Raw genomic sequence first — 17,116 nt, 5'->3', positions numbered from 1 at the left:
TGTTTGCAATTATATACCTAATCATATGCAAACATTTAGGGTCTATTCACATGATAGCACAAACAAATATTGATTGGTTTGACACTTCACTGAATATTCATAATTTCATAGTACAGCCTTCCAATTAGTTAAAAAATTATGTCATTGTCTGATCTGCAAGAGAATACTCTAAATCTCTGACAAGTGTCAAGTAAAAGTTAAGTTGGGCGATCACCATTGGTTGAATCTCTGATAGAAGAACATCAATCTCGGTAGAGTCCACTATTTTAATTAATTGTCAAAGGATGAGAGCACACCTGTTGAATTACCTTACACATAGAAAAAATACACTGAAAGTTCATGCAAAGTTTAAAAGTTCATCTAGAGAGTACAGAAGCTAGGCCTAGTATTGTTCAGTATTGATTATTGGCATATGATTTTAATCTATATTGGCATACCAAACCCCGGTCACAGCCCCCTCTTCCAGTTCCTTGCTTTCTGCTTGCTTTGAAGGAGATCTGGCTACTGACAATTCTCCCTTGGGTGGGCCTGGAATCCTCTCTTCTTTCACCCTTTCCCTTAGGCTGGTGGGGTGAGCATGTCAATTTGGGACCCTTGCTGAAGGGCCCATCTCTCTACCACCTAGACAGGTTGCTTCCAGTGTTCTCAGTCAAACATAGACCTGGGCTAAGCATTTTTTTCTGGCATAAGAACTTTTTGTGTCCCCTGGTGTTGTTCCAGCTTCCCTCAGGCCATTGATTGTCCAAGAGGATTCCCTGTCTCTTGCTTGTTTGTCTCTCGTTGCCCCACCCCATGCGCTCTCACCTTACATTGTGCCCCCTACCCTGTCCCCAGTGCTGCTGCCGTAGCCAAAGGTGTTCTTGTATGTGTATGTGGGCTCCACTTCTCTGCTCCATAGCATACAAACAGACTTCTTCTGTGCCATCTCTTATTTAATAATGTAAATTTTAAAAAATAGTTTAATCCCTTCTAATTGTAGTTGCTTGTCCTGATGGTCTTCAGGCAGTCTGACTGGAATATGGGCAGTGTCTTGCTCATGGAGAAACCTTGCCAGGAACCCACCTTCAATATGGTTCTTTCCACCATGTCCGAGGTTCTGTGGCATTAGAGTCAAGACTGTCCCATCTTTGGAGGAGGGCATTGTCAGAACCCGATTTTAAAAAAAACACAGCTACCGAACGGACAGTCAGTGTTTGGCGTCTTTTAAAATTAATAGTTTAAATAGCACTTTTAGTGTGCTTGGTTAATAGAATTTTCTTTTTAAAAAGTTTACCCTCATAAAATCTCTGAGAAAGAAAAGGTAGATATTCCCACTTTTGAACAGAGAGGGATGTGAGTCAGGGGGTTAAACAAGGCAGATACAGAGTGTGAGCCCAGTTCCACAGGTTCAAATCCCGACTATTGTCCATTAGGACCCACAGACTTTTGGAATCTCTCCCCACATAGTATATGAGTAAGTTGGCTAGACTATCTCAGCTGAACTGCTCTCACCTTCTCATAATTACTGAAGTCTTCTCTGGCTCAGCTCTCTTATTGCTGCAATAGTTACACAGGGGTCTGTGAAGCAATGAGTAGGCCTTTTGGGTTGGGAGACAGGATATCAGAGCAGTGTTTAATCCTCCTCTTTGCATTCCTGCTGTTTGATAGTCTCCATTGTCTGGGGAGAACAGTTTGAATGATAGAACTTATCGTAATTATTGCTCTTTTACAATAGAAAATGCTGGCATTTGAACAGGAGAAATCTTTTAAAACCCATTGTAGTGGGAGAAGATTCCCACCCCCCGCGCTGCTCCAACTTTTCCGCCACTGTCCTTCATAGCCATCCTATGGGTAGTAGTAGTAGTGGAAGGGGAATGTTCCAGGAAATCCAGAGAGAACTGCTGGTTACTCTGCATAGCTCTTCTGCATTGGATCTGGAACACTGGCTTTTCACCCTTTTCAAAATAGTAAAGAGTCCAGTAGCACCTTTAAGACTAACCAACTTTATTGTAGCATAAGCTTTCGAGAACCACAGCTCTCTTTGTCAGATGCTGTGGTTCTTGAAAGCTTATGCTACAATAATACAATATGCTACAATGGTTGGTCTTAAATGTACTACTGGACTCTTTACTATTTTGCATCTACAGAATAACATGGCTAACTCTTTTTACAGGATCTCCTTCCTCAGGGCACTGCTGGAGATATTGAGAGTTGGTCTTGTGCAGTCTTTAATCTTCTTTTTTTTAGATGCATGTGGTCACTTCTATCACCATTCTTGGTGGCCATGTTTTCCAGACACTTCAGAACCTTTGAATCCTGTTGAAAAGCCACAGCCTGGAGTCTAATCTGTGTCTATAGAGCGACATTGCATCCCTTGATGCACTGCTTATGTTATTTATATCAATTACTTTATAAAATTGTCAGCAGTGCCACATATGGTGCTGGATTAGGAAAAGGGAACCCCAGGTTCAGATCTCCACTCTGCTATAGAAGCTCGCTGGGTGATTGTACTTGCCTCTCAGGGTGGTGGTTAGGATAAAATGGAGGAGGGAAGAATAATGTGCTTTGGGCCCCCACTGGGGAGAAAAATGTGGTATAAATGAATAAACATTTCTACCTCTGACCCGCTGTCACCACTAGATTATTCTCAAAAGTGATTGGAACCTTGTCATTAACAGAATATATTTACAGTACAATCCAATGCAGAGTCACTCCATTCTAAACCCAATGAAATCCCTGGTCTTAGATTGGAGTAACTCTGCTTAGGATTTCGCTGTTTGTTTCCTCTTCAGTATGTAAATTTTATTCTGATTGGATTCCTGTTATCTGTTTTGTGAAATGTAAGTCATCTGGCTGGGGGCTGTGTGACTTCTAAGCTGTGCATAGGCCCTAGCACATTGTATATCTGTGAGAACAGTAAACTATTGCGGCTGCTTGTTTCAATTGAAATAAGCAGCGTGTTCCAACTGATTGTTTCAATTGAAACAAAAGAAGCAGCGTGTTCCAATTGATCAATTGAGTCTTTCAAAATAGTCAGCCTGTAGACTGCATGGAGTTTCTCTTGCTTTTGTGTCATTTTTGCAGATGAGATTAACATCTGCATGTCCAGCTGTTTAAGAAAAAAATTGACCTTGATACAGACCCTTGTTTTCCCACTTTGACAGTGATGTATTGATTGCTGTTTTCAACAACTTGTTCCCATTCATATATTCTCATAAATAAATCCCATAGATTTCAGAGAGATCTACAGTAATGTAGGTGTGCTTCACAATTTCAGATAAACCAAGTGTTGTTTGTTTTTTAGATACACGTTTGTTCCCCTCCAGTTTTTTACGAATTTGCTGGATCAGTCCAAGAGGTTCATCTGTCCAGCATTCTGTCTTCAGGCAGAGATCTGTGGAATCTCTCACACAAAACATGAAGGTTTTCCCTCCCCAGTATTTGGTAATCTGGAAGTATGCTGCCGTAAAGATGGAAGTTCAGTTCCTTTGGTATCATGGCTAATAGAGGCCAATATAAATATTTTGCTGACAGGCTCTGCCTTCTGGTGTTGTTCTACCAGAGTCGTCTTCAACTTAGGTTTGACTTATTCCCTCTTCTTTACTTCTGTTGGTTTATGCCCTCTGCCACAACTTTCTAGCTGCAAATGTATGTCAGTCTTTGTTAAGTGCTGCCAAACTTGCACTGGGAACCCTGCAGGTCAAACAGATTACATGTGCCACGGGGGCAGTGGTCTGTGAAAAGAATCGCAGTCGTATCTAGCTTGGATGACCCCGACCACAACTCATAATCTTCCTGGCCTGGGAAGTGAGATGATACCAGAAGGTCAGTTGATGTCGCCACTTAATATAAAGCCCCCAGAGTTAGCTGTTTTCGCACAATGCCTCTGACAGAGCCCATTAGATCTTTCCTCAGTGCCACCAGATTGCTGGCCTTCAGTCTCTATCCCAGTGTATCTTATGCCCAAGATACTTGCCTAACCTTGTTTTCTTAGCTGACAGCATCAAATTCTGAGGCACCAGTCCAACACAGATCTGATTTTTGAATTTAGGGGCCTAAAGACCCAGGAAATTGTTTCTGACCCTTCCTCCAAGTAGCTTAGAGCATCCGTGCAACATTTCTGTAAGGTAGGTTAAGCTGGGAGACAGCGACTGGGGCTGGGTGATCCAGTGACTTTGTGACCAAGTGGGAATTAAACCAGGGCCTCCCCAGGCCTAATCCAGCACTTTATCCACTATTGCTGAGAGAACATGACTGCCCCCAGTCTGCATTGCTCTGTCCCCTTCATGCCTCTGCTCTTCTTCTTCCCAGTTACCTACTGTCCCTGAACCTCTGGTGCAGATCTGTCTTCCCCTACCCCAAATTACTCTTGGGTTTTTTTTAGCAAGAGCCCTTGTAGAAGCTCCCTCTAGAACCCACCTTCTTTGTGCCTGTACTGTGGACAATCTGCCCAGTCGCCTGGAAACCAAGCCCCGACGGTGAGCTCCGTAGTGTCCTGAGTGTAGCCCCAAGCTGCACTTGCAGAGAATGAATGAACAACAAGAATGGGAGTCAGTGGCCTGGATGGGAAGGGATCTGACAAGCCCATTTAGCACATGGCCTGTTCCTCAGGGACCAACCTGTTCCCCTGAGACTGAATATCTTCCAACTGCTGGCAGAATCCAGGGCAGCTTTAATCAGTCAGCCTCCACCTCCCGATAACAGCTCTGTCCCTTCCCGCAACATCTCTTGCTGCTTTCTTCGCACATTTGATCACCCATGCCCCTCTTGTGACTGCTGTTCATGCCTTTCACAGGAACCCTTCCCCCGTCTTTGAACGTGGCAGCAGTGTCTCCTTCTCCTGTGGTTTCTTTTCAGTTTTGTTTTCCTTGAACAGGTTGTGGTGTTGGACAGCTCCCAAAAACAGAAGTAAAGGGGGAACAATAGCCCTGTGTTGGGGCAAAGGTCTTGTGAATGGAGTCTAAAACCCCCAAGAGTTTGTACAATTAGTCAGGCTTCTCCGAGAATGCCAGAACCCCCCTCAACATGCACTCTCTCAATTAAATGTAAGTCTCCCCCATCCTAATCTGTACACTAGCCACTACTCCACACTGAGAGCAAATGAGCTTCCAGACCCTAGTCAGCTTTGCTCTGCCTTCTTCTTCCCTCTGTTTGTGTCTTCCTTCACTGGTGAGGGACACGCACTCACACAGGAGTCTGGTGCTTCTTCACAAGCATTAGTAATGATGCTATACTCTGTTTACTGCTATGGGCTTCCCTGCTATTGGAGATGTGGAAGAATCCTTTTATGAGCAGCATGGGAAACCCTTGCATCTCACTGCCTCTTAGGAAGGGGGAGAAATAGAGAGTAACCCAGGGCTAGAACATCTTGGCTGCCTGTGATTTTAGGAGAACTGTGAAAATCTATGTAGTAGATTTGTATCCCACCTTTTCTCCAATGTAGTGTATATGGTTTTCCCTTCCCTATTTTGTCCTCACAACAACCCTGTGAAGTTGGTTTTTTTTTTTAAAAAACCTATGAGCCCACCTCAACAAAGTAAAAAATACCCATTTAAAAACCCTAAAACAGCATCCAGCAATATCATCAGACAACCAGCAAAGTATAGAACTACAATAGCCTCCTACAAACCGTTGCTCAACAAATCCCCAGGTCATTCTAAGCTCTCCATGTCCCACTATAACTCATACAGCCCCAAATGCATTCCTGAATATCTTGCAACCTCCTTGGAATAACAATAAAGTGGGCAGCTTTCTCTCTTCACCGAGTCAGCTATTCCGTAACACAAGGGCAGCAACTGAAAATGCCTGCAAAAGGGTAGCAGCTAATTTGACTAGTACATAGTGGGAATGGAAAGAAGATTTTGCTTTGTAGAGTGGAGTTGTCACACAGGTTCATACCATCATAGGGTAGGTCTGTGTATGTGGATCCCAGGCTGTAAAGGGGTTTAATGATAAGCACTACGATCTTGGACCCAGGAAGAAATTGGAAACCAATGAAGAGAAATGGGAGCAATATTCTCTTGGCAGCTAACCTTAGATAACAAACAGGTCACTGCATTTTGTATCATTTGAAAGTATCCAGGTTGGCTTCCAGGGCAGCCCCATGTACAGTGCATTAGAATAGTTGAACCTTGATGTTACTGTAGCATAGATCAGTATGGATGGATCAGTTGCCTCTGAGTAGGGGGAAGCTTTCAGACTATTTGTAGCTGAAAAAGTGCCCTGGAGCCACAAATAGACAGGCCAGATATTCCTGCAAACCTGAAAAAAAATCCTGTGTTTTCAGAAAAATCTGAAATCTTAGGAAAAGAAAAGGAAAGCAGCAGCAGTGCCTGTAGCTTTAACAAACAAATGCTTTCAGTAACCATTGCTATGCAGCCACAACAATAATGCCAGCCTTCCAGCCTTGGTTACTGTCAGTATAACACTGACAGTATAACACAGGTGGAAGGTTCAAGGGTTGTATGGGCCTTTGAGGGAGCACTCATGGGGTCAGGTCAACAGCAGCCCGTGGGCAATTTGCTACCACATTACTTGTGCGACTCATCCAGGCCCAGCTGCTTGCTACTGTTAAACAGCTGCCAACCTACAAAAACAGTGTGGTGTAGTGGTTAGAATTTTGGACAAGGATGTGGGAGACCCAGCTTCAAATCCCCACTATTAGTGCTCTTTTTAAAAAAGGTCTTAGGTGCACAGTCTGATTTTTATGACTTTTAAATGATTTTTAAATGTGTTTTAAATTTCAGTTTCCTGTTAACATTTTCTAATGCTGGTCTCTTGACTGTAATAAATTGAATTGAATTGAAATGCCCACTATGCCTTGGAAGCTCACTGGGGCCAGTCACACATTCTCAACCTACCTCACAGGGTTGTTGTGAGAATAAAATGGCAGAATGGAGAATGATGCTTCGGGTCCCTGTTGTGGAGAAAAGCAGGATTTACATCAAGTAAAATGCTTAATAAATATAGCTGAAGATAGAGTGCAGATAAAAGTTTGGTGGGTGGGTGGGCGGGAAGGAGAAAAGGAAGCAAGGGAAGGTAAGGGTATGGAAGCTGCCAAGAAGATGAAAAAACAAAATAGTGTGAGGAGGGGATACAGAGGAAATCGAGGCGCCCCCTGCAAATTCTTGAGGCTTCCCTACTGTGCAATTGGCCCTGGCCCAGTCTGGTGGCTAGAACACCACAGAGTTTTCCAGGAGAGGCAACTGGGGAAGGGAAGGAGGGAAAGCTGAAGACGGGGTCTGATGAACAGGAAGGAAAGAAGAAAGGAGGGAAAGGGGACAGCCTTTGGGTTCTTTCCGGGAAGGGGAAAATAGTGAGGGAGGCACAAATGTCATGCATCTGCGAGGATCCTCCACTTACATTTATTGAATAGCAAAGCAAGGTCTAAAAGAACTCCCAGGCTCCTAAGTGAATCTGTCAAAAGAAGTTGCACCCCATCGATTCCCCTGAAGGACAGATGCTTTCCTAACCAGCGTCTCCTCCATCTTACCAGGTTTCAGTTTCAATTTACTCTCAGTTAGGGGGAGTGCGTAACTGACCCGAGGTCACTGCCAGTTTCATGGCAGAGTAGGGATCTGATTCAGGATCTCCCAGATCCTAGCCTCACACTTGATCCATTATACGCCCTGGCTGTCCTCAGGAAGAAAGCCCTTGTGTTTCTTTTGGTTCCTTGATGCATCAGTTGTTGGGAGCCCTATTGTGCTTTTTGGAGCTGCTGTAGGTACTTCCTCTTGTTATATTAACACATTTAATCATTTTAAAATGATGTTTTGAATTGTTTTTATTGTAAAACGCTTTGGGGAGAATTGTAGATATTTGGGTAGAGTAGAAATTCAGAAATACATAACGGAATATACTCCCCGGGAGGCTTCCTGCCTTCGTCGTAGCTCAGGGGAAGAGGCATGGATTGCAAGTGAAAGATCGCTGATCCAATTCTTGGCACTGATGGTTTTTAAAAATGTTCTGAGATGGATTTCTGCCCGATATTGGGAAGCTAATGAGCGTAGACTTTACTGGGCTAGCCAAATGATGGCCTGATGTGTTATAAAGTATCTCCCTGTATCATATATCTGATGAGCTCTTGGAGGTGGGGTCTACATAGAAAAGTAGGTTGGAATCCCTGCAGTTCTCTCCAATTTTGCACAAAAGATGAGCTGGGGAAATTTGAGTGCTTACTAGCAATCTGTGTTGAAGGTAGGGGATGTGCCATTTCTGGCTTTATGGGTGGGTGGGGAGGAGGGAGGGAGGGAGGGAGGGAGGGGCAGTGAAAGTGCTTTAGATGCTGGCTGAAGGAGAGAGAAGAGCCTGGATGGATGAATGAAAGATGCTGTGGTTTCTCTGTCTCTCGTTTTTTTCAGGCTAGCCCTTCACCCATCATTGTGAATACAGATGCGCTGGAGCCAAGTCTGTCTGTAAGTCCCCCCCTCGCTTTGTCCTCAGGGGTCTCTGGCTATCTCTGCAGAGCCCTGCAAATGGCAGGAGCTCTCCCTGCCCTGCACTCAATCCCACAGTGATCTTTATGAACCCCCTGTCCTAGCTCTGTGAAATGGCAGGCGGAGGAAGCGAAGGCTTAGTGGTGTGTATGTGTATAGCAGGACGGGGTGTCTTGCCACATCTTTGTTAGAGCAAATTTGAAGTCTGTCCAAAATCTGCAGTGAGGCTGGGTGAAAAGAGGTGTGGTTAAACTCCTTTAGGTGAGGGTACTTCTGTTCTACTTGCTGTCAACACCAGTATGTTTCTGAGGTGTGGTGGAGGGCCGTGGCTAGTCTGTCTCCAGGGCTCTCTGCATGTCACTCTCCTGCATAGTTGCATTTTATATCCCACGGCTCCTGGCCCTACACGTCTCCATTCTCCTTCTCACTTTCTGGTCTTCCATTTATTGACCTGGGAAGGAGAATAAAATAGATAAGATGCAAATATGGGTAATCGTGAAGGATTTTTCCCCCTTTGAAGGAGAATTTACAGTGAACGGGGGAAGGTGTGGTTTGTTCAGAACTCATGAAGATAGGACTTTAACTGCTGTTTAGTAACCTCAATTAAGGTCCCTTAAATATGTCCTGTGTAATTGTTCATTCTTTGCTAAATCTGATGAAAAAATGCTTCAGACTTTCCCACTCAACCCAGTGGTGCCTAGCTGGCTGTGCACTAAGTAGCAGATGGGTCTGGCAGGAGCACTTTGATCAGCAAGTCCTGGAAAGGTTGTGGGGTGTGGGGGTCTGTGGGGCAACATGTATATGACTCTGCCACAAATTGTGGAGTATGAGGATAAATCCAGAATCCACAAGACAATCAAGTCCATGTGTCTATGAGTTTCTCTAGCATTATTTCTCTGGCTCCCCAGGTGAATGGCAGCGACGGAATGTTCAAATACGAGGAGATTGTCTTGGAAAGGGTGAGTAAGTTGACCTGAGGTCCTTTTCTTGGAGTGCAGAAACATTAACCATCCAGCCACATAGCTGCAAACGTGCTGTGCCTGTGTATTCAAGCTTGGCTCATAGACAGAAAGGGATTTCTCACATATACAGACACGTAGTCCTGCTTTGGGGGTTTTGGAGCCTGGAGCCTGTGGTCTTGATTGTTGCCCCAGTGATATCCTCTGGTGCAGTGCTTTCCAATGTGTGCTGGAAGATCTGGCCTTTTCTGCAAGGATTACTGGCAAAACGAGACTCTAGTTTCACACAGATAATAATTTAACAACATTTCCACATCCATGAATTGTACTGCTTTCATTAAAGGGGGACTGTCCAGTCCTGTGTAAATCCACCTTTGCATGTCCATCTTTTCCAGGGTAATTCTGGCCTTGGATTTAGCATTGCTGGGGGCATCGATAACCCACACATCCCTGATGATCCTGGCATTTTCATTACCAAAATTATCCCAGGTGGAGCAGCAGCTATGGATGGGCGGTTGGGGTGAGTGCCAAGGCATAGCATGAGCCCTGAGCCCAGGGAACCAGGGACAGATGCCAGACATAAATAGGGTGGGGGTGGAGGAGAGACAGGGGAAGGGAGGTGGGACTGGGATGTACCTCTGAATTGACATTGTTGGTTGCGTCAGCTCATCTTGATGCTGAATGCTCTGGAATCATTAAGGGGTGCATGAGGGCAACTTTTTTTGGCCTTGGGTGGTTCAGGCGCCCTCACAGTCTTCTCTTTGCCTGTTCTGTGTCTGGCACAGGGTGAATGACTGTGTACTGAGGGTGAATGAGGTAGATGTCTCCGAGGTAGTGCACAGCAAGGCTGTGGAGGCGCTGAAGGAGGCGGGGCCTGTGGTGCGGCTTCTTGTGCGGCGAAGGCAACCCCCACCAGAGACTATAATGGAGGTCAACTTGATGAAAGGACCTAAAGGTGATGCCCTGAATATGAGGTCTTATTTGAGGTTGTTCCTTTCTTGGTTGGCTGGGGGATGGATCAGCCTGGCAGGTTAGAGGCCTCAAGGCCACCACCATGAGATCAGACCATAGCCAGAAGCCTACAGGAGAGGAGAAAGCGGAGGGAGAGTGTGTGGCTGGTGACTGAGAAGCCAGATAAAGCAAGCTCAGAAGTCAGGAGTAACACAGTCATATCAGACTGAAGGCTATTTGAAGACTTAGGAAGGAAATCACGAGAAAATGGCCACATCTTATGCAGTCCTGATATGTGGAGCTACCAGGCCAATTGGGAGTCTGATTGTGTTATGGGAAGGAAACTCCCTAATGGGACTTTAAAATGGTAATGCTGACTAGATCCCAAGGGATTCAGCAGGTCACTTTACTGTCCTTTGATATGAGGTGTTGGATCTTTCCCAAACATGTTTCCAGGCCACATTGGTCTTGGTTAGACATGACAGGACCTGGGTTTATGTTTGTGAAGTTGGAGCAATGATGGTAACACCCATGTCAGACTGATGCTCTTAAGCAAACTCTCCAGCCTAGAACTTGCTACCAGCTGTGTCATGATGGAGCTCTCTAGTCTGATCTTTTCTCTCCAGGATTGGGCTTCAGCATTGCCGGGGGCATTGGGAACCAGCATATCCCAGGAGACAACAGCATCTATATCACCAAGATCATAGAAGGCGGGGCAGCCCAGAAGGATGGGCGGCTGCAGATTGGTGACCGGCTTCTTGCAGTAAGCACATGACTAGCTTAGCTCTGGGCTTTAGGGTGAGCAGCACTAAAGATGCTGGAGACTGTATATGTGCCCTGCTTGGGAGGCCCTTGTGGCCACCCCCGAAGCGTTGAGGGGTCTGTTTGCTCAGGCTGTCAGTGCTGCCACACCTCCAGCATCTAAACCAGCTCTTTGGCTGTTCCTTCCCCATGCCTCATTCTCTTTAGGTGAACAACACCAACTTGCAGGATGTGCGGCACGAGGAGGCAGTGGCTGCATTGAAGAACACCTCTGATATGGTGTACCTGAAGGTGGCCAAGCCAGGCAGCCCCCATCTCAATGACATGTATGCTCCGCCCGACTATGCCAGCAGTATGTATCTATCTGCCTTTCACTTCTTGTTCAGTTGACATTGACTTTTGCTGCCCAGAGTCCTCATTAGTTCCTGGCAGTGCATGTCCAATCCTTGAGTCCTCAGCTCTTCCAGTCTGACATTAAACAGTCCCTGAACTATCAGTTCTTCCTGTCTACCAATGCCCATCTAGCACTCTTTTACCAAAGGATTTCAGTATTTCCTGGGAATTGAACAAGTTTGACAGGGATCAAAGGGCTGGTCATCTCTAGTAACCCCAGTTCCTTCGCTTCTTCCTATCTTCGTTAATTTTTGAAAAACAAAATGTTGGGCCTCCAAACAATGTCCTTTAACTTGGAAGCCCAATCTTAGATGCCAAGAGTTAATTGTGGTTGAATTGTTAAGAGTTAATTGTGGTGAAACAAAACCTTGCAGCAAATGTTCAGAACCCCCCCCCTCCCTCCCTGCTTTCTTGTTACTTCAAATGCTCTAGGGTTGAGCAGTAGCGCTTTGGGGCTGCTGCTTGTTGAATGCGCATACATATTAATCCCCTTTCCTGTTATTTACCTGTGCCCTTTGGCCACAAGTAGTCACTTTCCTTTAGCTGTAGAAGAGAATACAAGGGAGAGCGGTTGGGAGAGGGGCACATTTCACCCCTGGGTTTGATAGCAGTATATGTGGAGGAAACGGGAGTAAGGAACAGGGATGAGAAGGCCAAGGGGATATCATGCCCTGTCTCTTAGTCCTTGGGATCTGTCTCAGCTTTCCTTCTTTCTGTCTCTGCAGCCTTTTCTGCTTTGGCCGACAACCATATAAGCCATAATCCTGGTCTGGGCTACATGGGTGGCATGGAGAGCAAGCCAGCCTACCCTGCACCACCACAGGTCACACCTGCCCGATACTCGCCTGTGCCACGCCATATGATCGGTGATGAAGATTTCACCAGGTAAGCATCAATGGCAAATGCCATCCCTCCATGTCTCTGTCTCCAGAGAAGTGGCAAGTTCATCGGTGGAGGAGTCTAGCATCTTGCTTCCTTGGTGTGCATGTGTGCCAAATATGTTGGCCTGGTTTGACTGCAGGCCTTGGCATGCTCCATGTGCTGTTCACCTGTATCTCATTGCCTCTCCCAAAGCCTAGTGCTCTGACTCATCCTTGGATGCTGTTTTGCCTCTCTCTGGCTAAACCAGCAACAGCAGGATGCAGGCAGCTGGCTGGGCCTAGGAAATGGCTGTGGGGTTTACAGGAGGAGGTAGGGGCCCTGGTGAGCTGTGATTTCAGGATATTAAAATCTAATAATTTTAAGCTAGACACTGATTAAAAAGGAGGCGGGGGTGATCAAAATGTGGTGCATCCCAGAGTTTTCATCAAGAAGAGCTGGATTTTGCATATATTTATACAAGCCAAAAATGTTTTCATAGTGTGTGTAATGTGAGGAAGACAAAAAGTACTGACATCCCCTGTCCCCTGCTTATAACCACTGAGGATTCTGCTCAGCCTCTCTTCTGGCTTCAGTATCTTATTTGTAATAGTAATAATAATAGTGTTTAAAACATACATTGATGTAGTAATCTTTCCAAAGAATGCAGTAGATTAAGGATGTTCAAGGTGCTGAAGCTGAGAGAGAGATGGGCTTTTCTAAGGTCCCCCCCCCCTGAGGTGAGGTTTGAACCTAGAAGTTCTGAATTGGCCTGTCTTGCGTCATTGGATGTAGGGATTGCAGTCATGGTGTATGAAAAAGGAGTCTTGTGGCACCTTAAGACTAGCACATTTCATACAGGGCTGTATAAGGGCTGTTGGAATATCATATGCATGGTGAACTATAGCCCACTGCATCCATCTGAAAATATGAAGTGAAGAAGATACTATCTGTATGATGAAGTCAGTTCCCATCCACAAAACTTTTTGCTATACAAAACCTGTTATTCTTGAAAATGCCGCAAGACTACTCGTTTTTGCTGCAACAACAGCTGCCCCATTAGAATGTGTGACAATGCCAGTGAAGTGCTTTGAACAACCTAGATAAACCTAGATAAATATGATGATGCCAGTCATGAAATACCACTAAGCATGTATATGCCCCAACAATGTGCTAGGTGATTTCAGAGTCCAGAGGCTCTTACCCTAAGTGTTTACGGTTCACAAGAGATGGATAATACCAGGGGCATGTGGGAAGAGGAGAACATGGGACTGATGATGGGAGTGAGAGAAGCATCGCCACAGAGGAATCAGTAAGGGGGATTCTGGAATTAGGTATGGTTTTGTTAAGTAAAAGGACTTAAAGGAGGAGGGGAAGGCAATGTGTTCTGCTGAGGACAAACCGTGATGTACTGGGGCATCAAGCATCTTCTTGTTCTCTCTTTCACGTCAAGACTGTGCGGTAGTGCCAGGTAGTAGCCACATGAGGGCATTGTGGCACTTAATGGGGGATCCAAAACAAAGACTAGGAGCTTGAGCCATTTGCATCATGTTATGACCCCAAAGTACAAGGGCATCTGGCCAGGGACCTGCAGTTTGTTTTGCATTTGGAGGTGGGAGAAATTGGCCAGAGCTGCTAAGCGCAAGAATGTGGGGATACAGGGAGATAACTCACAGCAGTGGCTGATTTTTGTGTGCTGCACCAGCAGTTCTCTATGGCTGCTCCCACACCAAATGCTGGACAAGTAATCTGTCTGGTAATTGAGATTTGGTCCCCTTTAGTGGCCTGTGGATAAATAGTATTAACTGGAATGGTGTGACTTTTTCTCAGCTGCAGCAGTAGGAGTACTGTGGACACACTTCTGGTGGGTGGGTACAGGGCAAGGGTTTTTTGAGCATACTGTCAGAGCCTCTCCACCTGTTTGGTCTTCTCAGTAGCTTAAGAGCTGTTGGGGAGGAAGGGGTTAAGGTCTCCTGGCAGGCCTTCTCCAGCCCTGTCAGTGCAGAGTCTGGTTCATCTCAACATTTCTCCAACGGCTCCTGCAGCCCCACAGTGAGGAAGGGGGTGGGTCAAGAGAAGCTGAGATAAAATACCAGCTGCATAGAGCCCTTTCCGTCACAGTCGGGCATAGGAGAGAAGCTGCCACCATGATCACAGTCAATGTCTCATCCTCCATGTCGTATGGGAGGCGCCCTGCTGCCAGCCTTCCCAGACAGCAGCCTGCTTCCAAGCACAAAAAGGATATCAGGTATCGTGCCTCCCGCACTTCGTCTTAAGGGGCTGTAATGTTCCTCTTTCAGTAGGATCTGGCACAAGACTGGGCTAGTAGCCACTGTGTGTTAGATGCTCCAGGGGCATGGTACTACCTTTCAGTATGGCCTGAGGAAGTCCAGCAAAAGACCTGAGCACCTGCAGTGTGAGGTTGGGTGGCCAGAATCCCACAACTGCTGATTCTGGGAAGCTTCTGCTCCTGAACCTTCAACTGGCCAGAAGACAAAAGATACTGGGCTAGTGAGCTATGGGGATGGGAGTAGGCAGCCTTCCTGCTTTGTGGCAAGGGGATAATGGGTAGTGTGTGGCCTAGGTGAGTATGTTAGGGCTGGTCTTTGTTGTGTAACACTTCCTTGGAGCATGATGGAGTCAATGGCAGTCCCCAACCCACTCCCTGTGTGTTGCTTTTCCTTTATTCGCTTCACTGGAAGAGCTCAGAGAGGGCCAAGGAGAGTAGGTTGTTTTTTTCAAATTCCCTTTCAGGCTGTCAGCGATGGGGTTCTTCAAAACAAAGGGAGTCATGGCTTTTCCTCTCTTGCCTCCACCTCCAAAAGGACTCCACCTACTAGCTATTAGTTAGTAATTTCTGTCCACTTTGAAACTGTCCCTAGGTGCAGCATCTTCTCTTCCCAATGTGGCTCCTTCCCCCTCCTTGTGGCTGGTAGAAGCAGAATTTATTCTGCAAGGTGAACTACAGTATAGACGTTTGCATTATTTATACCGGGCACAGAATCCAGCTTGCGTGTTTGGGAAGAAGTGGAGATTGACCGCATCACAAGGAGTGCAGAAATACAGGAGCATGGGGCCTATGCTCATAAAAAGGGCATATGCCAGCTCCAGCTTGAGGTCCATATCCTAATCCTGCTTGAGTATGCATAATGCCCTCTGGTCAAGGAAGAGAGATAGGATCTGGTAATCTATCAAATGTGCAGCTCTGCCCATTTCAGTGGTAAGGTTCCCAGCTTACTTACAGCATTCTACAGTTCATTTTCAATACTGGGGATTTGTGTACCAGCTCAAAGCCACATTCATTCCCCGTCTGGAGTCATGCTTACACTCATACCAGTAGTTGCAAAAGGGCAGTGTTGCGAACATCTGGGGTCCCTTGTGTGCTGTGTACCCTGTATATATTAGAAGGTGTGTTGAGGGGAAACTGTATTGAGTCTCCCCCATTCACAGCTGTGGGTCAGATATGCCCTCAGGCTTGCCTCAGTTGTGGTGGGACCAATCTCTTCATGTCTTCTGTTTGTCCTCTCAGGGAACCCCGGAAAATCACCTTGCACAAAGGTTCCACGGGTTTGGGCTTCAATATCGTGGGTGGTGAGGATGGCGAGGGCATCTTTGTCTCCTTCATCCTGGCTGGTGGCCCTGCTGACTTGAGTGGGGAGCTACGGCGTGGAGACCGAATTCTCTCGGTAAGTGGGTTTGGGACCTTTCTGGTTGTATCAATGTGTGTGCATGCTTGCATACACCCATGTTTTCTTAGTCTTCCTATCCCAGGGACCTAAGTGGCACCTTTGTTCTCCCTTCAAAGGCTGTATATGTAGATGCAAGAAAACATGCAACTGGTGCAGCAGCAGCGAGTGGGACAGGAAAGAGGTCTGCATTTTGCTCACTGCTGCTGCCATCCCCATCCCTGCTCTTCCTCCGTTTGTACAAAAGTACAAACATGGTTGTAATTTCAGTCCTCTTCCTTGTGGCCCAGACCCTTCTTTCTTCTCCCTCCATTTTATTTTCCAGTTGATATAGGAAAGGGCTAAAAACGGTGGTGGTGAGGGATGGCATACAAGTAATCTGTTCTGTGCCATTTTGAAAGCAGAACTTATCTTTGCTCCCTCTCCATAGTGGCTAAAGGTAGAGCTTCTAGATAGACACTTCACCTGCGGCCACCCTGCAATTGCCCCTTTAAACCAGAGAAAATGAGGTTTTTATTTTCACTGGATTAAAGGGAGAAAAAACATGAGTCAGAAAAGTTGTACCTGCATTGAGCATGACATGTGGATGCTCCCATTTACTGCAGGGATTTCCCATTGCTCATGTGGAAGCAGCCAAGATAATTGGGTGTACGTGTGTGGGGGCCTATTTGCAGCCATATTTTCCAGGGTTTGGAAGTGTCTCTGGCCTTAGGCACAAGTGCAGCTGAGGCCCCAGAATTACCCCCCACTTCCATCCCACCCATCCCCCAGTTATTCTTGGAAGAGCCCAGATTGGAGAGATTATGCCCCAGGCACTAAGGTGTTAACCCGCTTTGCCCACATGGAGCAGCTCACCCGACCGGTCTGGGTAAGCCCAGCCCAGGGTGGTGGAAGCTGTTTCCTCTTCCCCAGAAAAAAAGCTGAATCTCCCGGCTGAGTGTAAATGCAGCCTGCATGTGGGGCCCTGAAGCACAGTGCTTGCCCCTTAAATGCACCGATGGAGGAAGCCAGCTCAGCTTCCCTCATGGAAGAAGCAGGTACACGCAGCAATCAGGTGTGTGGCTTTTGCTTCCTGAGAGGTTTTGGCGCACTC

At 46.3% G+C, this 17,116-nt stretch overlaps 1 protein-coding gene across 6 annotated transcripts in view; it reads left to right on the top strand.

The window, feature by feature from the left end:
* The window catches only part of DLG3 (discs large MAGUK scaffold protein 3), a 70,726-nt gene that overhangs the window by 23,785 nt on the left and 29,825 nt on the right, over positions 1–17,116 (top strand). For 5 of the 6 annotated variants that reach the window (XM_054995978.1, XM_054995977.1, XM_054995980.1 and 2 more), the window contains 8 exons: positions 8,340–8,393; positions 9,323–9,373; positions 9,769–9,893; positions 10,159–10,328; positions 10,951–11,087; positions 11,294–11,438; positions 12,205–12,364; positions 15,867–16,023. In XM_054995978.1, the coding sequence (XP_054851953.1) occupies positions 8,340–8,393; positions 9,323–9,373; positions 9,769–9,893; positions 10,159–10,328; positions 10,951–11,087; positions 11,294–11,438; positions 12,205–12,364; positions 15,867–16,023 (999 nt within the window). Of the gene's footprint in view, positions 1–8,339; positions 8,394–9,322; positions 9,374–9,768; positions 9,894–10,158; positions 10,329–10,950; positions 11,088–11,293; positions 11,439–12,204; positions 12,365–15,866; positions 16,024–16,968; positions 17,078–17,116 lie in introns of those variants that run through there. The other variant, XM_054995982.1, reaches the window with a different exon arrangement.

Source organism: Eublepharis macularius, chromosome 13, assembly GCF_028583425.1.
Source record: "Eublepharis macularius isolate TG4126 chromosome 13, MPM_Emac_v1.0, whole genome shotgun sequence".
In the NCBI taxonomy this organism is placed as follows: Eukaryota; Metazoa; Chordata; class Lepidosauria; order Squamata; family Eublepharidae; genus Eublepharis; species Eublepharis macularius.
This window is presented reverse-complemented; position numbering and strand designations above follow the sequence as displayed.